Source organism: Populus trichocarpa, chromosome 4, assembly GCF_000002775.5.
Source record: "Populus trichocarpa isolate Nisqually-1 chromosome 4, P.trichocarpa_v4.1, whole genome shotgun sequence".
NCBI lineage: Eukaryota > Viridiplantae > Streptophyta > Magnoliopsida > Malpighiales > Salicaceae > Populus > Populus trichocarpa.
In genome coordinates, this window is record NC_037288.2 from 19,998,873 (window position 1) to 20,024,015 (window position 25,143).

Here is a 25,143-nt window from a genome sequence, read left to right on the forward strand (position 1 = left end):
AGGATTGGCCCATCCAAACTAAAGGATTGGTGTTGGGCCCTATCCTCGCTTCTCATGTGATACCACACGGATAACTGGCAGGGACACGTGTGATTTATTAGATCCGGAAGCCCATATAACTGGCACCCATTTGTCGGTGGATCCATCTTGAGGCCCAGTAGACTAAATAATTTTCCTTATTTTATTTTATTTTTCAGCAAAAGGAAACCTCAGCACTTTGTTGGCTTCTTTTGCATTATCGAGGAAACCCTAATCAAATCCAGAGCTGCGGTAAGCTAATTTGAATTCGTTGTCTTCTATTGAATTCCTCTCACAAACTTCGTTCCTTGCTTTTTGTTTAGTTTTGAAATTATTAATCAATTTATCTTTTGTTTTTAAAACTCAATTACTAACCCTAATTCAGTTCTTATAATAAAAAATCACCCAAATTTGTTAATCTAAAATTTAATTTTAGGTTTTTAACTGAGGCAGTGAATTACAGTGTAAAAATGCCGAAAGTGAGGCGAAGCCGGATCAAGTACCCGGAGGGATGGGAGTTAATCGAGCCTACGCTTCGCGAACTGGATGGGAAGATGAGAGAAGGTTGATTACGTGTTCAATTATTTTTTTATTAATTAATTAATTTGCTATGTTTTTTTTGAAGGGATCTTTTATTTATTTATTTATTTTTTTGCAGCTGAACTTGATCCACATGACGGCAAGAGAAAGTGTGAGGCTCTGTGGCCCATTTTCAAAATTACACATCAAAAGAGCCGATATATTTACGATCTTTATTACAGAAGGAGTGAGATATCTAAGGAGCTTTATGAGTTCTGCTTGGACCAGGGTTATGGGGATCGTAACCTAATTGCAAAATGGAAGAAGGTTTGTTTCTGTTTCTTTAGGGCTTTTATGTTTGAATTCTATTACTTAGCATTTGGGTGTGCAATTTATGAATATCTGATGCGTGAAGATTTGAAAACCTGTTGATGTTAAGTTTCTATGTTTGAATTACAGCCAGGATATGAACGATTGTGCTGTCTCCGCTGCATCCAGCCCAGGGATCACAACTTTGGCACGACTTGTGTGTGCAGGGTTCCAAAGCATCTCAGGGAAGAGAAGGTTGTTGAGTGCGTGCATTGTGGTTGTGGAGGCTGTGCAAGTGGTGATTGATTGCTGCTTTGTCTGAGCCCTCTTTTTTTTGCTACAATCTTTCTGCTAGTCGGAAGCCCAGGTATGGCATTTGTTGTAGTAACTTATGTAGTCAATGTAGGAAAGATACTTGGACGGCCAATTGAAGAAGGATGAGATTTGTTTGTATTTAGTTATGACCCTCATGAGCAGGCAATGTATGTCAAAGGCCACCTTTTTACTGACAAACTGAATTTGATAGAAATTGGTAATGTGTGCAACCAAAACTCATGTGTGTTTGGAATGCCGCATCGTTTTCATAGTGTTTTTCAGAACCTGACCGTGGGATTGTTGAACAACAAGCAAACCTGGTTAGTTTAGTGCCCTACTAACTGTATATCGTTTGAGGCTGAAAGGCTAGATTAGTTGATGAAATTAAAATAACCGACAAGCTTGCTTGTTTCCCTTCCAAACCAAAAATGTGAAAATGCTTTCAACTTCTGAAATTATTTTATGATGATAGGGAAAACCACATACTAATTTCTCCAGAAAGAATGCAAATATTTCTTTTGTATACATCCCTGCTGCCTCATTTTCAATGTTCACATATGCAAAGGTGCTGGTTTGATGGGAACGATCAGCAACCTTTTCATCCATAAAATTACGTGTATTGCCCATATTAATTAGAATCAAAAGCTGCCTCACGCCCACCTTCCCACATACTTTCATGGTTTGGTAAGCTGTTACCCATGTTAAGGCATGTCATGAAAATTGGGTTTCTGTATTTATCACCTCTTCATACTCAGCTTCCTCACACCGCTCTCTTCACACTCAGTGCCACCTCCCACTTCAATGGGAAAAACCTGCGTCGTACACTTGTTGTTTGGGCTGTAAGCTACTTCACACCAGTAACATTCCCCTTGGGCTCATTTTTCTGCTCTTTGAGTGATTTTCTGGCAGGGTTGGTGTTTTTGGGTTGATTTGTTCAGGTTCGGTATTTTGTGTGTATGCGGGTTGGGTGTCTTTGGGAGTAAAAAGGGAGATGGTTTGATGGCGGTTGTTGTGTTTATAGGCTAAGGTTGGTTTTGGGAGTTTGAACTCAACTTGTTCAATGGCCTCATCCAAATTCTTTGGTTTAGTTTGAATAGCAGCGTATTGTAGATCAGGTTTCTGGCCTCCTATAAAGAACTCTTAAGTCTGAATAATCGGTCAATGGTACTCTTGTCCTCGTATCACCAAACTGCTCCAAATATTCATAGAAATCCCCATCTTGAACTTGCTGCTTGAATGTACCCGATATATATTTTTTAGCCCATCTTCCAAATCTAGCACGTAACATAATCTACCCGCTGAACAAAAGGAAGACCAAATTTATCAGCCATGTACGATTGGTGCCATATTAAACCTAGGGAATTCAAACTTAGGGTTGGCCATAGGGTTTATAATCACACCACTACACTCCCAAATGAGCCAAGATTCGTAGACCCAAATCTTGGAGGTTAACTATATAAGGTGGTGTGTGTGGAATATGGGAAGAAGCACATGTGGAACAAGTGGTTGGTTAGTGAAAATGGTGGCCATAGGGTTCGGTTGGGGTAGGCTCTGAGTTGCAACTCCTTTATACTGAGCTTTAGTTGAGAATCCAGGCTATAGGGCTTGGTTCGGTTGCATCATTGAAGCCAAGGCAGGGGTAACTCCAATGGGACTCTCAACAGGGGTACCCCGAACTGATATGGGATGGTTGGTATGTGTGGACACCTTAACAACAACAGCGTTGGTGTCTAGGTTAGTACTAGAACCTTCAATGGGAGGTCCTTTCCCCCCCATTTTAGTAAAAGTTTCTGCAGATCTTCTATGCCAGTCTTAGTTTGGCTTGTTCAAATCGGGATTCAATAGAATCAATCCAATTTTGATACTGGATTGTTGCAATTCAGAATAATGAAAGGTGTTCAAGTAACACAGCACAATAATTTGAACATACAGTTCATTGTCAATGACTATACATCCATTTCTTTGCCAAGAAAAAAACAAAAAGCAGGTCAGTTGTATCTTTAGTTCTGTACCGTACAGAAATAAATCAATAGGAAAACGCCTCACTCTTTACCTTTGCCCTATTTTATACAGATTCTTGGTCTGCACAACGCATCGTTTCTCGGTCTCAAAACCAAGTTTATCCAGGTAAGTTGCGATTCCCATAGAGCCATATAGAACATTTTCTATGGTGTTTGATGGCACTCCCTGAGTTTTCAAATTCGTGCAATTGTAGCCATGAATACCAATTTGCTGGAACTCAGTCCTCACAGTTTTGCTCTCAGCATAAAGCTTGTGAAGCCTTTTGCGGTGATTATGTGCTGGATACCTTTTTTTTTTGGGTGCTGAAACAAGGTTTAAATACGAGTGATTGAAATTGAATTATACAATAGAGTAAACTCCTCTCTCCCATTCCTCTCTATTTAAGGTGTAGATGCATTTTAATTCAAGTCTCTTCAAAGATCTCCATAAAAGCCTTACCAATTAATCAACAAACTATCACTAGAGAAAGAAGTCTCTGAAACAATGATATGTGGAAAAACAATTCGAGATAGTTGGCCAACATCTACAAATTCCCCCAAAAAAGAACAAAGGGAAGGGAACTTAAACCTGCCAAGTGTTAATCAGGCACACCTGCATGCTGGCTTGAACTGGCCTCGTCCCTGCTCACACCACAGCGCCGGCCAAAATACAAAAGCTAGAGTTCTACTTTCTAGAAATTTTGGGACACTGCAATCTTCAGAACCTTTTGAGTTCTTGAAGATACAAAGATAATGTTGGCAGTTGGCTGTTAAATTTGTTGAACATAAAATCAATGTGGGCCTAAGCAGCACCACAATTGAGAAAACAGAATAAAAAAGGGGGCTAGCAAAATTTGCTTCGATTGAATCAACAACCGTGAACATTTTCAGCTGGAAAGTCATGGCCATCAAAAGTGGATACTTTCTCATGTATTGAATTATCCCTGGTCCCTCCATTTAAATTAAAGGTAAGGAAAGAAAAAGGGAAAACCTCAATTACGGATTTCCATCCATATTTGATCATGGATTTCATGCTTGTCTTTTATATATACAACATTGTTTTGTAGGGATCTTAACATTTTATGTTAAAGAATTCTAATAGAAGGCCCCAATTGAGTAATCAAAATTGTTTAGGAACAAAATTGACAAAAAAATAAAATTATATGAGGATAAAATGATATTAACTTAAAAGCTGGGGATATTCCAAGGCTTGCCTTAGAAAACTTACATCCTTAATCACAGCCAAAATGATTTGAATTTCTTTCATGTCTTGAAATTGCAAAACAAATGTCGAAGTCCCTTAAGGAGTGTTGATCAAAATCTGTAGCAATACAAGACATCGAAAACCAAAAAGATTAGAAGTGTTAAAGTGAAGATTCTTAGTTACAGTTTAAAAAATGGGAGGGTAATGATATGTAATAAAGGCAAGCTAGCTCTGCAATCTCTCCTAATCTGTCTTGTCCCTTAAGGCTCTCGAGAAAATGAATAGTGTAGGTGAGCCCTTACTGTCCACTCCACAGACAAAACTTCCACCTAAAGCACCCTTCTTCTTGGAAAAAAGAATATTTACCTCTGCTTAAAGACCCTTCAACCAAATCTAACTCAATTACATCATATCTACATAATTAGTATTATGCATAAGAATTTGAAAAAGAATCGATTGCCTATGATAGTACTCTATTTCTTCAAATATACACTTGATAATGATGTATTATGCTACTAATTAATCTACTATCATTTGGCATTACCCTTCAAGACATGGTAAGTATTGTATTGATTACACTAAAAACACCTCTACTTAAGTATATCTGTCTTGTCAGTGTATACAAGGATACTGAATCAACGAGACTTGGTATTTAGCTAAAATAAATTTGTTGAGATACCAACTTAAGAAAATATCCATCTACCAGAGGAGGCCCGTGTAGTCATCTATCAAATACACAAGCTCAAAAATGAGATTTCGATACCATAATTTGTGGTCATGTTCATTTTGAGTAAAGGTGAAAAAGAAGGTTATGGGGATTTTTCAAAGTTAAGTCTTCATTCAACAAAGATGAAATCCTCTTTTTACCTTAATGATTAAAGGAGATTAGGCAGATTGGTCATTCAGCTCAATTTAGTATTTGTTTTTGTTGTGAAGTAAGCAAGAGGTTTCACAGCTTTAAAGCCAGCTTTTGTTTCTAACCACCTACAATAAGAGAAAGAAAGCAATCATACCAAAGAGAAAGAAGAGCAAAGAAACAAGAGAGACACAAGGTAAGGAAGCAGCAGCAGCATTACAAGAAAGAAGAGAAACAAAGAGGGTAAAAAATGACGACACAAAAACCAATATTGGAGCAACAACAATCACAAATGCAGATCAGAATGATGAAGAACTCAGGTATTATCAGTAATATCAGTGAAAGCCCACTATCAAGGGATGATAAGGATGATGAGATGTCAAGATCAGCAGTGGCTATGTTTAGGGCGAAAGAAGAAGAGATTGAGAAGAAGAAGATGGAAGTCAGAGACAAGGTTCATGCTCACTTAGGACGTGCGGAAGAAGCAACTAAACGATTAGCAGAAATTCGTGAAGTAAGTTTATCATAATAATTACATATTATTTACTTGTTATTATTATTTCTTACACATATTTTACTTGCCATCAATTTCCCCTTCGTTAATTTAATGCATTGCTGCGGGGAGATCACAGCAAGGAAAATTTAATTTAATTTCTTTTTTCTTATTTATGTGTGCTGTTTTTCTTTTTTTGGAGATTATTGTGATTTTTAAAGGGAAAAAAAATATATTTTGTAGGAGCTTGAAGCCCTGACAGATCCAATGAGAAAGGAAGTTTCGATGGTACGTAAGAGGATTGACACAGTCAACAGGGAGCTGAAGCCTCTAGGACTGAGTTGCCAGAAGAAGGTGAGATTAAGATTTTGGCTTGTTTCTTTTGCAACGATAAAGACACTATACAAATCAGACAGTCCAATGCTTTTACTAAATTATCAAATAAAAACTCAATTATCTAGAATTTGTAGAATAGTTTAATGGATTTTCAACTGCATGATCACTACGGCAGGACTGTAGTTTGATCCTGTTGCCACCTTAAGAACAAGAAAATATTCATGGAATATTTTAATGCTTCTTAGTTAACTTTGATCACAAATTTATACACTAGTTAATTATGCATGAAGCAAAGGATATGAGTGGCCTCTCAGAATATTTATATGATTCCAGGAAAGAGAATACAAAGAAGCCCTGGAAGCCTTTAATGAAAAGAACAAAGAAAAAGCTCAGCTGGTTTCCAAATTAGTGGAGGTAATTAATTATTATATTAGTTCTTATAAACTTGATTAATTGATGCTTGATTAGTACTTGATCTCGATTTTAATTACTAACATATTTCTTTCTCTTCTTTTCTTTTTATCAACTGGTTGGTTAGCTGGCGAGTGAAAGTGAGAAACTGAGGATGAAGAAACTGGAGGAACTGAGCAAAAATATTGAAACTTTAAGCTGAGGTTTTGCAAATAGCAATAGCCAGCCATTGTTGTGCTAATTTGTTGAAACTAGAATCACGTCCTTGGAATTTGGTGTACATCTCGTTATTTCTATGATTTTTATTTTCGAATTTCAGTGGTTTTTTCATGAACATTTTCTCTCATAGTTATAGACGTTATGAATTAAGGCTCGAGTTGGAGATTGGTCGGGTCAACCAATATATGATCTAAACTCTAAATTAATTAATAAATCATCAAAATATAAGTGCCCACCATAGAGGTGGTCGGCGCTGCTCACATGTAAAATTTAAAAGTTCTCATTCTTGTAGTCAAATTCAAATTCAACAAATGTTTCTTCAATCTTGAAACTGGTATTGAATCAAGATTTCCTAATTGTATCAGTAACAAGCCACCAAATTTCGTTGTTTGCAGTCATGATGTGCATTTTCAAATCTTGCACGCTCTGTTCGTAGATTATGTCACCAGCAATAATTGTTTTTGAAGGAAGAAATTTTTTTAAAGAAGAAATGCCTTGGTCGAAGGATCAACTTTCTGACAAAAGTACGCTTGAAGCACTCTATCTTGTCTCCTATGTATGGTTCCTTGAATAAAAGATGATAGAGATCAGCTATTTCGTGAGCGCGGTGATGGACATCACCTCTTTTTGAAGGTGCTCACTAACTCTTTGATCATGATTATTTGAGATTGGACTGTCAATATTCTTCAAACAACTATAAAATCAAATTCAAGATGGATTTTGGGTAAGGCTCAGAAAATGAGTAGATTGTATTTTTTTTTGTTTGTAATGATTAAGATAATATTATTTTGATTATTTTTTAAAAAAATTAACGAATTAAAGGCCTAGATCAAGTCGATGAATTTGTCATATTTTTTAATACTTTTTAATTTTTTCTTCCAATCCAAACTATTTTATATCCCAGGTCGACCGTTGAACCAATTCAAATTTCACAATTATGGTTCCAACATGTGTTTTCTAGGTTGTGGAAATTAAATTGGGTTTTTCTTTCTTTATTTTTCTTCAAAACAGTCTTATTAATTTTCACTGAGAATTTTTCTCTTATATTGATATTTTGTTTTTGTCAGTGCCACATCATCTAGACATTTTCAATTTCACCTCGCTTTTAAGTGTTATTTCCATAAACAGTATATATATAGCCCCCAATGTTTTTTGCCCCATTAGTCCGTTTATATTTGCATCCTTATATTCTTTACATTTCGACCCTGCCTCTGTTTGTAACTTTTATTTTAGTCCTTTAGGTCATCTTCTTAATTAAATTGCTGTTTTACTTGTACTTTCCTCCTCGCATGATTCACAAAGTCCTGACACCTTCGCTACATGGTGTCTTGGCATGCATCAGCACATTGTAAAACTTTGGAATGCAGTACTATATATATATTACTTGAAGAAGATTGGATGTTGCTAATTATCTGCATCGATCCCTAATTACTGGGCTTTTCCGGATTTAGGTAGAATTAGAAATTTTCCTGGAGAAATGAAATTAATGTCACAGCATCTTAGGTTTAGCCAGTTAGCTCATAACTGAACTGGATGGGAGTTGGATCCGTCAAGCCAATCCCAAAGTTTGAATTGGTGCTTCACCATATTGATTTGTAGAAATTAAACTAATCCTACTTGCATGCCCTTGTGTTATGTAACATCTTGATTGTGACAAGGAAGAATTAGGGTTGAATTCGATAGTTATAGGTTATATTGAGACGAGGTCCGAATTTATCTCCTGGGCTTATAGGCCAAGTTGGTATTTGAGATATTTAATTAATCTTTTAATTCTGATAATTTAATATGTCATTTCTTGGCAAGATAGCTGATGAATCATGATTTATACATGCAAAATGTCATCTTTTTTATAATTAGAGACCTTTCTAATAATTAAATGATCAATATCATTTGAGAGAAAAAAACAGTTATAATATATAGAAAACCCTAAAAATAGATATGACATTTGTAATAGAGAAAAATTTAACCTCCTCTTGAAGGATCTTCCCCCCTCTTTTATAACTCTTAAGCACTCTTTATCAAAAAGAAAGATTTTGAAGTGTCACTAAAATATCTATGACTCGTTAGGATAAAATATTCTTCACTTATCGGGATAAAATATCCTTTATTTATCAAGATAAAATTAAAGAGAGCCTAAGATTTTTTAAAGTTAAAAAAAGTATGGACTTTGCGCTTGACTAAGCTCAGATATAATGGGTAGGATAGCTCACAAACTCACTTATGAGTTATCACGCTCTTTTTTGGCCATTCATGGGTGGATTCAAACCAAAAAACAATAAATGCTGATTGTTGTTTTTCGTGTGTAGATATCGATTTCCTGTACTGGATCGGTATGTGAAACAAAGAGAAGATAGAATGATGAAAGCTGGATTACTTGGTGAAATCGATCTTTGAGATCTACAATTATAATTATGTGGATTAATATACTCGAGGTTTGCGGCAAGCCATCGGTGCCCGGGAGTTTTATAATTTCCTGAGAGTTTACATGTCAGATGTAAAAGGACATGACTCTACTAGATCTCTCTTTGTGCCGTCAAAAAACAAGGATGTGAAGCTGTTGATAGATAATGTGAGGGAAATCCTCAATTCCTCTAATGATAAGCAACTTAAAAATCTGTTGCCGGAAGCTATTCACAAGTAAAAACAAACACCAGACGACTTGTTCTAGTAAATTTATGACAAGTAAAATTCCTCTTATGATAATAATACATTTTTTTTTATTTTTTCAAAATATAAAATGAGGGACCAAATTTGGGTTATGACAATATATGAAGAACATAAATTAATACTAGAAAATATTTTAAGAACAATAACAAGTCAAATAAAAATAAATTTCAAAATCATGTTAGACTTATATCAATATAAATAAATCACAATTTAATAAATATATTCTAATCATAGAGATGGTGCATGGTGGAAATGAATTAAGATAATGTTGACCATCATAAGATAGACCGATATATTGGTATAGATGGAGGATACATTGGTGTTGTCATATGTGGAGCCATATGTGACAACATCGATGAAGATATAGGTGTCGACATACCTTGGTTTATATTTGATAAATCTTCTTGCACCGGCAATAAATTCAAAACAAATTAATATGACCATCCCTACAACGACAATGTATTCATGATCAATTGTCCATATTAATCTAATTAACATAATTAAAACCAACAAAAATTTTAGAATATCATTTAATATTTTTTGTAATCTATATTTAAAACTTTATATAATAAATAATCAAAATAACTTTGTTAATTACTAGCTCATAAGTTATAAAAGGCAATCTAAATTAAAATTATGAATGGAAAAAAATGAAATAAAATCTCAAGATATAAAAAAACCATTGGCAAGATGATCTGAAAAGTCAATTTAAACAAAATCTACCATTTATTTTCTTGCCCATTCTCTACCATCAAGCAATCATGAATCAGTATATTCAATGACTATACAATTTTTATATGAATCGAGTTATATCCCAAAATCTATACGGAGTTTTAAGTTGCGTTGACAAACCAAGAGGACCTAATGTGAACAACCCAAAAACTTGGCAACTCTAAATGCAAGTAAGTAATGTGATATGGATGGTTTATCGATATGAAATTAGAAAAAAAAAAAGATGAGCAAGAGTAGTAGTGTTAAGAAATTAATAATGTAAATTAATAGCATCAATTTAACTAAAAGGAAGAGATATAGTAATAAATAAAAAAGGGAAGTAAATATAAGATTGCAACCTCAAATCTAACACTTTTCTTGATATGCTCTAACAGGTATAAACTGCAAATCATTCACAGCAAGATAAAATTTGAACTGTAAAATTTTGTGAAATATACCATTAATGTTTTTTTAACAAGTATATGATTGAAATAAATTGAAATGCGTAGTATATTGTTAACCAAATTAGCATTCCTTTTATTCTGCCTATACTAGACCTATCAATGATCACTACCACTTTACCTTCAAGCCTATAAATTAGGATGAAGACAAGATATGACTAGTCATGTTTTAATTCATATATTAATTAAGAACTAAAATAAAAAATCTAGAGGAGGTAAACATTACATTTATTTTATAGCAATTCGGTTCAACTAATTCCTAGCTAGCTAGCTAGATCAAAGTGTTACAAGATAATAAAACTAATATTACTTTCTTGAAAATATAGTAAAACACTTCTAATGTTAATCTGATCACTTAAATAGTGTTGGTTACTGTCCTGAGACAGAATGGGCGGAGATAGTGGAGACAAAAATATATTTGGTTGAAGAGATAGAAACAAAGATATAAAAATAAATCTATTTCTGGGATAGTTTTGGAGTGATATTTCTAAAATATCCTTGTAAAAAGCTCTTAATTCTAAAATTATTCAACTAAGACATGAAAAATTAAAAACAATTATTATCATGATTTTAAAACCCAATTTAAAGGTCGATCTAGGGCAACGGTCGGGTCACTGGTCGTGGCCTATGTTATAAGTATATAAGGAAAAGTTGCATAAAAATTATTTTCCTCTCTTCTAATTCTTGTGATTGTCGTAACCCTCCTCTCGTCAAACCAAGAATTTCAATTTTTGATCTAGAGTTTTTGAGTTTAAGAAAGGTGAATGTAACAAGTAAATGAGTTCCCTTTCATGCTATTTTTTATTATGGTTTGTTTATGGAAGGATTAAAGAAGATATTATGATTTATAAGGATTTGAAGTTTATAGTGTTAAGATTGATTCATGATTATTAAGGATTTAAGGTTAAGTGATTGATTTTGGCTGTGTTGTTAGAAATAAGAATTAGTGAATTGATTTATTTAATTGATTTTTTATGGGTTAAGAAATTTGTTTCAACTTTGCTGGAAAATCTAGACAGAATGGTCTTGAGGTTGAAGATGATAAAATTTTATTTTAGTCATTGATTTATGAAAATTATAGTTTAATCCCTAAACTTTAAAAATTTATAATTTGACCCCTAAATATATTTTGAGATTCTGGGAATTATTATTATGAGGTTAAGGATGATGAATCTCAGTTTGATAATTGATTTGGGATATTTTGAGCTTGGTCCCTCAATTTTAGGAATTTACATTTTAGTCCCTAGACTTTTTTTAAAAATTAAATTTAGGTCCTTGGTTCGTTTCTGAACATAATTAAGGATGGTTTATGGGTGAAATTTCAATATGGTTATGTATTTACAATTTGATCCTTCAATTTTGGTAAAATTATGTTTTAGTCCCTATTTTTGAAAAATTATCGCTTTAGTCCCTAAACTTAAGAAGCTAGACCTGTTTTTATTTTATGCATTGAAATATTTTATTTGTGTTTTTTTATAGTATATTCCGTATATTTGTTGTAGGTTCTCCTAATGATCCTCAATAGAATTTTCGGGTCTTTCATCTGATATTCCTTTTAGTTCTAAATTTTCCAGGTGAGTGAGATAATCTTTAATATGTATGTAATATAAATAAATATGTATGTCGATTATATGATGAGTACAACTAGTTAATTTATTGAGTATTTATATATGTTGTTTTATTTTTCGAGTACTTATCTATTCTTGAATTTGCACTTGTATTCTGTTGAACTAAATCCTATTCGATATGATATACATTACTTTGATAATTATGTGAATATCTATTATGCCTTGATATAGGACTTGTTAGTAACTTCATGCTAATGAAAAATAGTTAGTTTATATGCATACAATATTCTATATACCTAGCTGGTGAGAGAGACATCAACCTGCGACAACTGATTCTCCCACAGTGGTCATTTTTGGGTGTCATCTGGTCACCGTTGACTTGTGTTTATCCTTAATATTCAGATTTGAAAACATAAAAAAACAACAAAAAAAACAAGTCTTTCAAAAGTAGCCTATAACATATTAACATTTCATTTGTGCAAACCAGACTACACTAACTATATTTTTGAAAGTAAAAGGCCACTTTACATGTATAGTTGCTGGAATGTAAAGATATGAGACAAGAAAAACCCATATTTTTATTTTAAATAAGTTTATTGCAGAGAAATAAAATCTAAACTCCAATAGTTTTCTCATGTGTAAGATCACTAACAACACAAGTAAGACTTAATCTTCAAGAAGAAATATGCATATATATAGGTTCCTAATTATACCTGTTATCTTTGATGCACTGAATTTTTTCCTTGAAAGTTGGAGTCCTTTAATATACTTGTTAATATGTTATCTGGTCCTTTAAGATAATAAGATTGTCGCGCCTTGGAAGCATAGATTTATCAAAGATGAAAGTAAGAATGTGACAGATGGGGTTTTTGTAGAAGGAAGAAAGTACATGGGGTTTTTAGAGAAGGAAGAAGGGAACATATGTGTGGGTTAGGGTTTTTTTTCTAGAGAATGAAAGGTTTCTCTCATGAGATTGGTATGTCTGCATGAGTTGGTGAGTTGGTTTTTGGTTTTCCAAGGTATGCGTGCACTGATTAATTATTAATTCACAATTATTTTTCACTTTCTTTTCATAAAAGTGTAATTCTAATCTTTTCTTTTTAGCAGCAACATATTTTTTCATTGTAAAATTTTTGCTACCATATTAGAAATGAAAAATCCATTGTTGATTCTTAATATATTAATTTTTTTAAAAAATATTCATTCCTTTTTAACAAAGAATTTTTCATTGCTAATTTATAAATCCATTGCTAATATTAAAAATTTAATATATACATAATCCGTTGCCAATCCATTGCTAAATCAGCATCTGAAAGCAAATTAACAAAGAATTGTGAAGCTCTTTCAATTTCGGTCGGGACAACCTTGGACTATGCATATTTCTTGTTTTATGTTTCAGTGAGTTCATACCTCATAGTCTCGAGACACGGCTAAAATGTCAAAGCTTAATTTTTGATAGTTCAAATTGACGCACATGCATGGATAATATTATAGTCGTCTTTGGTCAGCGTGAAAGGGTAGTGTCATTGATTACAAGCTATATTTTGTCCACCGGGGATCGTTACAGGATCAATTCCCACCATGGAAGATATATAAAGGTGATGGACGAAAACGTAACAGGGTTAGTCATTAATTAATTAATGAGCAAATTCTTGATAAGATTGTTCAACTACTCATGTCTGTATTACTCTAAATATATTCAAATTTTCACATTTAGTGTACCATATTGGTTTAATTAGAAAGTTCAAAAGGGTTAGGAAAAAGTAGTGGTCGCCTTACCAAGATCGATCAAGTCACAGAGAAAAACAGGACGATTGATTGCCATAGTGGGCTCAGAAGTTTTATTTTTGGAAAACTTTTGGTGACACGTTTTAATTTCATCTACTGGAAGTAAATATATATTAAACTAAGAAGTAAATGCCATGTTTTATTTTTTTATATGATTTTAGGTGCAATTCATATTGTTACATGTCTGATATATCACAAAGTTAATATTATCCATGAAGGAATAAAAAGTAATTAAATGCCATGTTTTATATATATATATATATATATATGATTTTAGGTGCAATTCATATTGTTGGATGTCTGATATATCACAGCAACTACACATACTTATATTAATTGAATTACAGTAAAAGATAGTTAAGCTACTTTAGAGTATGCCCAAATCTTTTTTAAGTTTATTTTCCATGAAAGAACTCAAGTTTTTTTTTAAAAAAATCTTTATAAAATAGTTTTTTCGATAGATTTTTTTTATAAAAATTCAATGAATCTCCATATACACATCAGTGTACGTATCAGGTGGTGCCCCCATCAGATGATCTAAACCAGGAAGCGGTCCGCATCAACATTAATCAAGGTGGCCTGGTCTTTTGAGAGACAACAGTACTACTGGTCCCATTAACCTGCCTCTTATTAATAATTCAAACTCTACTAGATGTAGACCTCATGATTTTAATTGATTTACAAATGTGGAAAACTGATCCTCAGTGTGTTGCTCGTGTAAAAACCGTGTTTGTTTTCCTAGTCTACTGCGCGGATTGAACATTTCTCAGAGGAATTTGAAATGGTCAAATGAATTAATCCCATGGACAATGGCAATGACACTCTCCTAGCTATTTCACTTACTAATATATATAAGCATTGCAAGCTCACTCTATCAAGCTTGACTTGCATTGCTTTGAACAATTAGATTCTCCTTTTGTTTAATGTCTAAATGGAATTTGAGAATCACTCACCATCAATATCTTCATTGCGTCAAAATTTATCATGCAAGCCATGCAACAACCCTATTAATTATATTTATAATCTAAAGCAAGCACAAGAAAGGCCGGTTACAGTCTTGAAGAAGAAGAAAGCAGGAAGGAAGAAGTTCAAGGAGACTCGGCACCCGGTATATAGGGGGGTACGGAAGAGAAATGGGAATAAATGGGTATGTGAAGTGCGAGAACCGAACAAGAAATCAAGAATTTGGTTAGGGACCTTCACTAGCCCAGAAATGGCAGCTAGGGCACATGACGTTGCTGCCTTAGCACTGAAGGGAGAAACTGCTACTTTAAATTTTCCTGATTCAGCTTTGATACTTCCTCGAGCGAAGTCGTCTTCTGCTGGAGATATACGAAGAGCTGCGCGTGATGCTGTTGAGGCCTTTATACCTAGTGCTTCTTTGTGTTCTCCCCCCTCACCATCTCATCATAAGAACTTTTCATGCGTGACAAGCTCAAGTAAAGTTTTGAGTCCAGCTTTAAGCGATCTCAATCCACATGAGAAGGGCATAGAAAATGTTTTCAAACCTTCATTAATTGGCATGCAAGGTGTTGAGGTATATGGAAAGAAGGCTCTTAATGATGACCCTTTTTCAATGGTCATGATGTCATGCCCTAACAATTGCTCGGAGAAGGTGTCCCATCAACCCAATGCACTGTTCTTTGATGAGGAGGCATTGTTTAACATGCCAGGATTACTTGATAGCATGGCAGAGGGTTTGATCCTAACCCCACCAGTTATGCAAAGAGGATTTAATTGGGATGACATGGCGTGTTCTACGGACTTGACATTATGGGAGGAGGACTAGCTAGATTCTTGGTGATCATAATTTAAGATGTTTTGCTTCTTAATTAATTTGTTTTTGATTTATCATGCATGCGGCTATAGACTAGTACATAATAAAGTTAGGACAATTCTTGATCCTTCAGTATATCCAGCTTTCTTAGGATTCATGTTTGAGATCTTCAAGGTATAAAATCTCAAGAACCTCAAGTTTTAGCTATAGATCTCAAACCCCCTAACAATATTAATGTCTTCTTAATTTTCATGTTCATAGGCTATATAGCTGATGGTTTGCATTAATCCTCTTCTGTATTTAAACATGATCTGCTTAATTATTAAACCACAAACTAGATTTAACTTTCCCTTTTTTACTTCGATTTATGTTATGTTGAGAGAATCTGATCCGTATATTTGAATTTTAGTATAAAGATCAACTATATGTGATCGATATGCCTACACCCTCTGCCCTATCGGAAATACTTACGAAGTTAGGGTTTGTTTAGCATATAATAACAAATTAACAAAGCCATTTTTTCAGGCCAGGTTAAGCAAGAATTTAATTTATATTACAAAAATATCTTTTCATGCTTATTAAGTGTGTGTGTGTGTGTGTGTACACTAGATGTTTTCACAGTTTTCTTTATAATTATCCTACTATATATTTATATTTATCTCATGTCTTCACAGTACACTTTTATGGAATCAGTATCTTATTTGATTTTTGGTCACTGGTAACTATCTTTTGAATAAAAATAAAATACCCAGAGATCATCTTTCGGCCGGATAAAACCACCTCGGTCTCTGGAATAATTAACCTGAAGACATGCCAACGTATGGTCCTCCCTAGACAAGCTCGTCGACGATCAGGCCACATGAGTAGATGCCAATTTTCAAAGGAAATTATAACCCCCTCATTCCTTGCGCAGCATCTTTTGTAGAAGCCTAGAGTATCCATCAGGCTACAACACCAAACAACCGAACACTTAACTGTCTTCTTCTGGACTCCCGAAGTACAAATTATACACAAATCTACTCTTAGGAGCCGCAAGAGAGGAAAACTGTATCTTCACCTAAGAAAAACCCTAGAAAGCTTTCTTTCTAGAGGCTCAGACAGAGGACAAATTGTGTGTCCCCACGCCATTTACAGCTTTCAAACGTAAGTGCCCAAAGCTAGGCATGTGAGAAGAGAATATTGTAATAGAAAGGAAGGAAGAAAATTTTGTTTCGTGTTTCCGAAATTTTTTTTGTAATTATGTACGTGATAAATGTGCACCAAGTTTCGTGTGCTCGATCGATAGTGGGACTTAGAAATTAATGGATCCCATGACATGATATATTTGTCATGCTAGTATGAGCTAGGAGTTAATTTAGCTAGATTAGGTTTTTCCTAACATGATTTATATATATATAGCTAGAGGAAGAAGTGATTGTTATCATTATATATATATATATATATATATATATACACACACGATTTATGTAATTAATTTCCTCAATTTTTAAATCTTCTTACTTCACCACTGATAGAATTTGAACCTAAGATTTACAAAATTAAAAATTTTAAACTTTAACCACTAAAGTTTCGATCTTTCTATGCTAAAGAACATTTATACTTGCCCAATTTACAAAAAGCCAAATGCATTTATATCATGCCTCCGTTTAGATATATACGCAAGCATCATGATTTATTTTTTTTTACAATGATAATGACATGCATTATAGAGAACCTATTCCAATATTCATATATTATAAGTTATTTTTAAAGTTTAGTATGGTTAGTGAGTACTAGATTATTGACTTGCGATATGCTACGGGTCTGGTTAAAATTTTATTGAACGTAAAAAGAAATATTTAGATGTTATTAATTTATTTTTTTATGTGAATGATGTGATTTAAAAAACCCAATATTGAATGATGTGATTAAAAAAATCAATTTAAAAAAGAACATAAAAACAACCTGAGTCAATTCCTCAAACCCATAATCATGATCATAAAACCATGATAACTTTATAGAAAAAAAAAATAACCTGATTTAGCACAGGTTAACCTGCTAAATCGATAACTCTGATCATGAGATTAATATAACCCTATAGAGAATAAATCAACATAATTTATGAACCTTAATTACCAATCGATCATGTCAGAACCAATATTGAACAATGAGATTTGTAAAAAATTTAAGTAATAAATAACACAAAAAATAAGCCAAGTCGCGACCTGAGTTAACTTTTTTAACACTATTTTCAGGTCATGAGACTAGGATAATCTAATAAAAAATAAAATAATGAAGCCTAATTCCCAATCAAACACGATATTAAATGATGATATTCAGAAAAATTTAATAAAAAAAATTGAGTCAACTGGGTTAACCCGTCAAACTCGCGACTTAAGTTAGAAGAAAGGGGTAACTCAATAAAAAAAACAAATTCAATGTTGAATAACCTGTGATCCGGGCCACGAGACCAAGATAATCTCTTAGAAAAAAAAAAAAAACAACTTGATTTAACCTGGGTAAAATTATCAAAACCTACGACCTTGATTACGAGACCAATATATTCTCATAGAAAGTAAGTCAAAATAGATTATGAAACTCAATTCTCAACAGACTCAATATTGAATAATAAAATTAAAAAAAATTAAATAAATAAAAAGGACACAAATAATGATCCGAGTCAACTCGAGGTAACCAAGTAAGCATCATTCTTAGGTCATGTGGTTGGAATAACCTAATAGAAAGCAAACAAAATAAATCATAAAGTTTAATTCTCAATCAACCCAATATTAAATGATAAAATAAAAAAAAAGTTAATTAAAAAAAACCTGAGTCAACTGGGATAATCCACCAAACCTATAATTCATGTCATGAGAGTGAGAGAATCCAATAAAATAAATAAATTTAATATTAAAAGATAAAAAAAAATTGATTAAGGAAAAAATTATTCTAATGAGTAGTGTTTTGTGAGGAGAAATATAATATAATATCTCTTTTAGTGTTTTTTTTTTATTAAAGTAAATTCTCTTAATTATCAATTAAAATTGTATAAAGAAAAAACCTAAGATTTCTTATCAGTTTAGTTATGTATGGTCCGATTAATAGCCAATTAAATAAATTTGTTTCGATAAATTAAATAATAACTGTACATTAGAAACAAAAAAGTGAATTCTCGGTCGATAATAATTAAAATGCATCACAAAAAATATCAGTCATTTTCTTCAAAAAAATTTGTTCCTGGAGACGGTCCAATAGGCCCAAACAAGACCGAAATAAAAGTATGCCCAGTAAATGGGCTGAAATCTTCAAACGAACACATCATTCCCTTCTTCATACTTCGTTGTGGGCTTTCAAGAGGTCCGTATCTCACGAGAATCAGCCGTAATCTGGGCGAGGCGCGTATAAGCTCGGTTCGTTCTTGGTGGAAGTACATAAAAGCCATCGATACCAATGTTATATTATCCTTAGAAATTGCTAAAATAAGTTTTCAATTTATTTTTATATATTTAATTATATTAATTTAATGTCTAAATAAAATATATTTATTTTATATGCACTTCTATTTATTTTTTTCAATAAAAAATTAAGAAGTCACATATTGATGTAAAAAATGCATCTTTTATTAATAAGATAAGTATCTTATATGTTATTATATCTTAAAAGTTGTGTACAGTAAGTCTTTATATGTATAATTGTATAATTATATCCTTGATTTTAGTTAATACATCCAAAAGAGGATAGCTCATATAAAAACTAAATTCAGAAGTTATATGAAATTCACCTGAAAAGATTTAGTTGAAAAGCTTTATTTAAAAAAAAAAACTATATATTATATCTTAAAATCTCTTAAGATAAAACATGTATTATTATAATTTGAGATTTATTTTAAATATGTTTATTTGTGATGTAGTAATTAAAAATATATAAAAAGAACAAATGCTAATTAATTTGTATACTAATCTCTATTTCAAATAATCTTAATTTTAATAATGCGCTCCCTGCTAACATGTTGGTTGTTATGATTTTATTTTATTTTATTTTTTCAGCCTGCAATGCTTCGTGGCATCCTTGGATCCAAGTTTTTTTGTGGCTGGGCGGAATTCGTGAAAGTTTCATAGGAGCTTCCAGCTCCATTATCGTTCGAGGGGACGGGCAAGCAGACAAAGCTTAGTTTTCTTATAATAATGTCACCATTACGTTGACTAGCAATATTGCTTTGAAGGTTGTTGTGCACGTCATGGAGGGTCCAATGCCGAACCCACTAGGCATTAGTCATGCTTTCATGGCATCTTGTCTTACATCAGAGAAGGCTAGGAGAAACCGAGTAGCAGTTACAACTTGATTTTCCAGTTGAACTCGGGAACATATGTTCAGGAGGTTGCCTCCTGCTGTTTTAGATATTAATGTAATGAGAGATGAAGAAGTTTGATTGTATTATTATATTGTAAACCACCTTGTTCTATTTCCTTGAAACTACTCAATCTGAATATTTTATTGGATATAATCATATTTTGACGTCTTGAGAACAAGTCCAGAGGTCGGGCAGAAGCTAGGAATAGTTTTGTATCTTCTGCAGAGAAGGTTTGAAATGTCCAGCAAGAAATCTACGAAGTATAAATTTATAAAATAAATAAATTGACCTCAGAATAGTTTAATGGAAACCAATACAAGTTGGAAAAATGCCGGAACTTTCCTCCGAACTTTGAGCTTTATCTTCTCTTTTTTTTTTCAGGTTTCTTCCATTCTAAGAAATTACTAGGGGGATTTTAGAGTCTGAATAAGATTATTATGTGAATTGTGTTTAGAATCTGCTGAAATTCTCTGAAGAAATACATGGAAATAGAATTAAGGTTCATCGGAGACCAAATACAGGAAAATGCAGGAACCTCTGATGATCATGTCACTAGCATCACGGAGGCAGACAGGCAATGGCTAAAATCAGTGGAAACAAAGACTAAGCTATTGCCAAAATTGTTAAACAATTCAGCCGGCAAGAGCTCTTGTTGCATCTTTAGAGTGCCTCAAAGCCTCTTCGAGATTAACAAGATGGCCTATCAGCCCCATATTGTCTCCATTGGTCCTTACCACCATGGCAAAGTGCATCTCAAGATGATCGAAGAACACAAATGGAGGTTTCTTGGTGGTGTTCTTGCTCGAACACAGCAACATGGTATTGGAATCAACGACTTCTTCAAAGCCATAGCACCGATTGAGGAGAAGATAAGAGATTGTTACTCTGAGACTATTGAATGTAGCAGACAAGAATTCATTGAGATGATGGTGCTCGATGGATGTTTCATTATTGAGCTCTTCTGCATCGTTGGAGGGATAGTGCAAACAGATATTGATGACCCTATATTCAATATGACACGGATGTTTTTCTTTATCATGCGTGATCTTCTCAGGTTAGAGAACCAAATTCCCTTCTTTGTTCTTGAAACACTGTTCGAGACCTCAATCTTATCTTCAAGAAAACAAAATGTTTCATCCCTTGCGGAACTAGCCTTGGAATTCTTTGATTATGCTGCTCAAAGACCTCCTGAAGTCCTAAGAAGGTATAAAGACATTAGGGGGAAGCATTTACTAGATTTGTTTCGGTCGACTATCATCCCTTCATCCCAAGAAGTGCCTGGAAAGATCAGTCCATTCCTTCAATTGATTCAATCTGCCAAGAAGCTCCATCAAGCTGGAATAAAGTTCAAGCCAAGGGAGACTGACAGCTTCTTGGACATCGAATTCAGCAATGGAGTCCTTGAAATCCCACTTTTAACAGTAGATGATTTCACCACGTCTGTCATACTCAATTGTGTTGCATTTGAACAATGCTATAACCATTGCTCAAACCACATTACAAGTTATGTTACCTTCATGGGCTGCCTCATCAACGCCCCTAGTGATGCGGGGTTTTTATGTGATTACAAAATAGTTGAGAATTACTTCGGAACCGACGAGGAAGTTGCTCGTTTCTTTAATAATGTTGGCAAGGATGTTACTTTTGATATTCAGAGGAGTTACCTGTCAAAAGTGTTTGAGGATGTCAACGAGCACTACAGCAACAATTGGCATGTTAGATGGGCAGGGTTCATGCATACTTATTTTGACACCCCATGGTCCTTCATATCAGCTTTAGCTGCAGTTGTTCTACTCATCCTCACTATGATACAGGCCTTCTTTGCTTTCTATGGATATTTCCGTCCTCCTAAACAATAATTACATCCTGCTGTTCTATCTTGCAAATTGTATAATCGGGATCCACTGAGCGATGAAAAACCATTCTCCTTGCAACTCTTTGCTGTTTTACCAAAACTCTGTAGTCTGCAGTCCCAAGTAATGATAGTTTTCATGAAGCTTATGCATGATGACAGTTGTACATTAGGCTTTTGCTTGCTCAGAATCATTTTTCTGCGCCTAATTTGACAAAGGAAAACGGATGAAGACTAGGTAACTTTGTTGCAATGAGTGCTCAAAAAATTATTGTTGTTCAATGATTATTTTGAAAATCTCATATTGATTAATGGATAAGTCAATATAATTATCTTTGCTTGGTTGTATTAAGTTTGACAAAATAAATTTAGTGTTAGAACCATATCATCTCTAATTTGAATTTAAAATTCTTAACTCCTTTGAAAATTAATTAATATTTTATTATCATAAGATTATTAATTTTTCATCACACAAATTAATTCAAACATACGTATTACATCCAATAAAATGTTTATAAAGTCGTTTTTCAATTAAAAATGAGGAAAAAAGAATAAAGGATCAAGATCTATAAATGAAAAAAAAAGATTGTTGAATAATTAAAACATTGATTTTGTAAAAATATCATGCTTATTATTATTATTACTATTATTATTTATTTTATTTTTTTAAAAAAAAAAGCGCTCGGTTGAATGACAATAAGTGTGTAAATACTAAATAGCTATCATTAAACTCCTATGCCAAAATAAACTTTTGAAAAATTTACGAGCCCTTTAAATTTATTTCTCAAAGGTTTTTTTGTCAAATATCTTAGCAAAAAATCTTAACATGAAATCTTACTTGATTTTAACAAAAATAATCATCAAAAGATGTTTTAAGAAGAATTTTTATGTAAAGTTTTGGCTTAAAAATTCTCTATTATCATACTTTATTTTAAAAAAAACCCAAGAAAATTAAAGAATTAATTCATACTTAGACATTATAAATGATTGATATGACAAATCCTACATAATGTTAAAGACTAACATTCTCATGTTCTTAGATTCTTAAGATTATGAATCTTCAAGAGTGTACATTCACTACAAGATTTAACAGTTTTATCGACGGAATTTTTCCGTCGTTGTAAAACACATATTTCATCGGTAATTATATTACCGACGGAATCACAGACGGAAATGATCCGTCGGTGAATCGTTCGTCGGTAATGTTTTATCCGTCGGTAAATCCGTTGGTAATATAATCACCGACGGATGTACTGACGGAACAGACGCGTTGGTAATAATTTTTTTATTACCAACGAAATTACCGAGGGATATATTGATAAAAATGATGAAAATTTGTTTTTGTACTGATGAAAAAAATAAAGTTGCAATTGCTAAAAATTTAAAAATCCCTATAAATAAATCAACTAAAAATTGGTCTCATATGAAAAAAAATCTCACAACAAAATTTATACAATTATTAAGAACAAAAACAATTAAAAATAGAATAAAAAACAAATATAGTGAAAAAAATCATGAAAAAAAAAGAAAAAAGAAAAATATTACCTTAATGTAGTTGCAAGTGAAGCTAAGGAGAGAAAAAAATTTCGTAAAGCATATTAATTAAAAAAAAACTAAGAGGATAAAAGAAGAAAGAAGAAGAAGAAGACATACCCGAGCATGGAGGAAAAGAGAAGAAGATGAGGAGAGAAAAGAAGAGAAAGAAATAGATATTGATGTTTTTTACATATAGTGAAGAAGAAGAAGAAGTAGAAGAAAAATTAAAAGAAATGAGCCTGTCTCTTGTGAAATAAGGGGATCCAGACTTTTTATTGGGGCGCGTTAGCGATGGATTTACCGACGGATAATTGAATATTAATATTTTTTAATTATTCCGTCGGTAATTCCATCGGTAATATTTAATTTAAATTTTCAATTTTGTAAAAAGTTTGCAGAAACCGCCAACAATTACCGATGATTTTTCAATCCGTCGGTGATTCCGTCTGTAATATTTAAATGAAAATTTTAAATTAATTGAATTTTTTCAGAAAACCGCCAAATAACACCGACGACTTTTCAATCCGTCGGTGATTCTGTCCGTAAAGAACAGTCGGTGATTCCGTCTGTAATATTTAAATAAAAATTTTAAATTAATTGAATTTTTTCAGAAAACCGCCAAATAACACCGACGACTTTTCAATCCGTCGGTGATTTTGTCCGTAAAGAACAATAATTAACAGTGCAATTGGAAAGTGAACAGTTCTAAAGCTCTCTGGAAAATACCGACGGAAATTTCCGTCGGTGATTCCCTTTGTAATTGACATGATGAACAATGTTCACAGTTTACCGGCGGATTTACCAACGGAAGTACCGACAGAAATTATTCCGTCGGTAATTCCATTGGTAAAAATGACACGTCATCATTTTTGTTTTTGCTTTGTTTTAATTTTTTTTCCCATGGTAATTCCCTCAGTATATACTGAGGGAATATTTCCGTCAGTAAAATCCCTCGGAAATTTACTAATGGAAATATTCCCTCATTATTTTCGTCTGTATTTATCAATTTTCTGGTAGTGATTTTTCAGTCTCAGAATTTGTATTGTAGAATAAAAAATCTCCTACCATGGAGTTTTAAACATGATCATGCTTTGTTTTTTGAAACCACAACTTTATGGTCGGCTGTGTTTAGGGTTGTGTTTATAATATAATTTCAATAAAATTGATTTTGTTTAAAATTTTATATATATTGAATTATTTTAAACTCTTGATATCAAAAATAATTTTTTTCAAACTAAAAAAAAATCTATAGTTTAATTACTTTCGGATAATATTAGTGATGCAAGGAATGACAATGTAAAATGCTTTGTAGGATGTTAGATTTGTGGGTTTCAAGAAGGTTCGTACAATCAACCGATGAAGAAAGCTTTATATATAAAGTGTTATGTCATCGAGGCATTCAACAAATGCCTACCGCTGGAACGTTTTATTGTTTTGTGAAGGAGTGCTTGCTTTCAACTAGTATTGGTTTGGCAACAAGTAAGCCAGTCTGCCTGAACTTGGAGCGAACGGAGGCGAGTGATACCTCGACATTATCCTTTTCAAGCAAATCAATGATGTATTCGGCCCTGCTTTTCTATAGAACCTATTCCTTTGTAATTGCTTCATTTATAGCTGTGTTTTTCATCAGCATTTTGAACATATTTAATTTGCAGGGAGCGTTAAGATTGGAAACTTTCTAATGAAAGCAATTGGGACATGCAAAGTTACACGAGCAAGTATGGTGCGTAAAAATATTGAGATGTTGCAAGAAACTAAGATTAGAACTCCAGA

The 25,143-nt window shown here is 33.0% G+C and overlaps 4 protein-coding genes across 7 annotated transcripts; all 4 read left to right on the plus strand.

Moving 5' to 3' along the window:
* Positions 1-120: 120 nt before the first annotated feature.
* Positions 121-1,397, plus strand: LOC18097968 (protein BUD31 homolog 2). Of its 3 annotated transcripts, none has more exons than XM_006384581.3 (4): positions 121-270; positions 482-582; positions 677-864; positions 997-1,397. In XM_006384581.3, the coding sequence occupies exons 2-4, from the start codon at positions 489-491 to the stop codon at positions 1,150-1,152; spliced, it is 438 nt and encodes a 145-aa protein (XP_006384643.2). In that variant the 5' UTR covers positions 121-270; positions 482-488; the 3' UTR covers positions 1,153-1,397. The 3 variants fall into 3 exon arrangements, with proteins under 3 accessions (XP_006384643.2, XP_024454763.2, XP_006384644.2); XM_024598995.2 differs by having other exon boundaries at positions 141-270; positions 472-582; XM_006384582.3 differs by having other exon boundaries at positions 143-270; positions 455-582.
* Positions 1,398-1,416: 19 nt separating this feature from the next.
* LOC18097972 (uncharacterized) lies at positions 1,417-6,837 on the plus strand. Of its 2 annotated transcripts, none has more exons than XM_052452484.1 (5): positions 1,417-3,288; positions 3,377-5,735; positions 5,958-6,068; positions 6,384-6,464; positions 6,589-6,837. In XM_052452484.1, the coding sequence occupies exons 2-5, from the start codon at positions 5,472-5,474 to the stop codon at positions 6,661-6,663; spliced, it is 531 nt and encodes a 176-aa protein (XP_052308444.1). In that variant the 5' UTR covers positions 1,417-3,288; positions 3,377-5,471; the 3' UTR covers positions 6,664-6,837. The 2 variants fall into 2 exon arrangements, with proteins under 2 accessions (XP_052308444.1, XP_052308445.1); XM_052452485.1 differs by having other exon boundaries at positions 5,302-5,735.
* A 7,908-nt stretch (positions 6,838-14,745) lies between these two features.
* LOC18097973 (dehydration-responsive element-binding protein 1B) lies at positions 14,746-16,003 on the plus strand. Its single transcript, XM_024599381.2, has one exon. It carries the CDS (start codon positions 14,807-14,809, stop codon positions 15,662-15,664), a length of 858 nt encoding a protein of 285 aa, XP_024455149.1. The 5' UTR covers positions 14,746-14,806; the 3' UTR covers positions 15,665-16,003.
* Positions 16,004-19,869: 3,866 nt separating this feature from the next.
* LOC18097974 (UPF0481 protein At3g47200) lies at positions 19,870-22,182 on the plus strand. The gene has a single exon (XM_024599012.2). The coding sequence runs from the start codon at positions 20,465-20,467 to the stop codon at positions 21,839-21,841; it is 1,377 nt and encodes a 458-aa protein (XP_024454780.1). The 5' UTR covers positions 19,870-20,464; the 3' UTR covers positions 21,842-22,182.
* Positions 22,183-25,143: the final 2,961 nt, after the last annotated feature.

Excerpts from the sequence above, each read along its gene's own strand:
- LOC18097974 (XM_024599012.2), top strand. The coding sequence starts at position 20,465 with ATGGAAATAGAATTAAGGTTCATCGGAGACCAAATACAGGAAAATGCA.
- LOC18097973 (XM_024599381.2), top strand. The coding sequence starts at position 14,807 with ATGGAATTTGAGAATCACTCACCATCAATATCTTCATTGCGTCAAAAT.
- LOC18097968 (XM_006384581.3), top strand. The coding sequence starts at position 489 with ATGCCGAAAGTGAGGCGAAGCCGGATCAAGTACCCGGAGGGATGGGAG. Across the intron at positions 583-676 it reads GGATGGGAAGATGAGAGAAG|CTGAACTTGATCCACATGAC; the intron begins GTTGATTACGTG and ends ATTTTTTTGCAG. Across the intron at positions 865-996 it reads TAATTGCAAAATGGAAGAAG|CCAGGATATGAACGATTGTG; the intron begins GTTTGTTTCTGT and ends TTTGAATTACAG.
- LOC18097972 (XM_052452484.1), top strand. The coding sequence starts at position 5,472 with ATGACGACACAAAAACCAATATTGGAGCAACAACAATCACAAATGCAG. Across the intron at positions 5,736-5,957 it reads GATTAGCAGAAATTCGTGAA|GAGCTTGAAGCCCTGACAGA; the intron begins GTAAGTTTATCA and ends TATATTTTGTAG. Across the intron at positions 6,465-6,588 it reads TGGTTTCCAAATTAGTGGAG|CTGGCGAGTGAAAGTGAGAA; the intron begins GTAATTAATTAT and ends CTGGTTGGTTAG.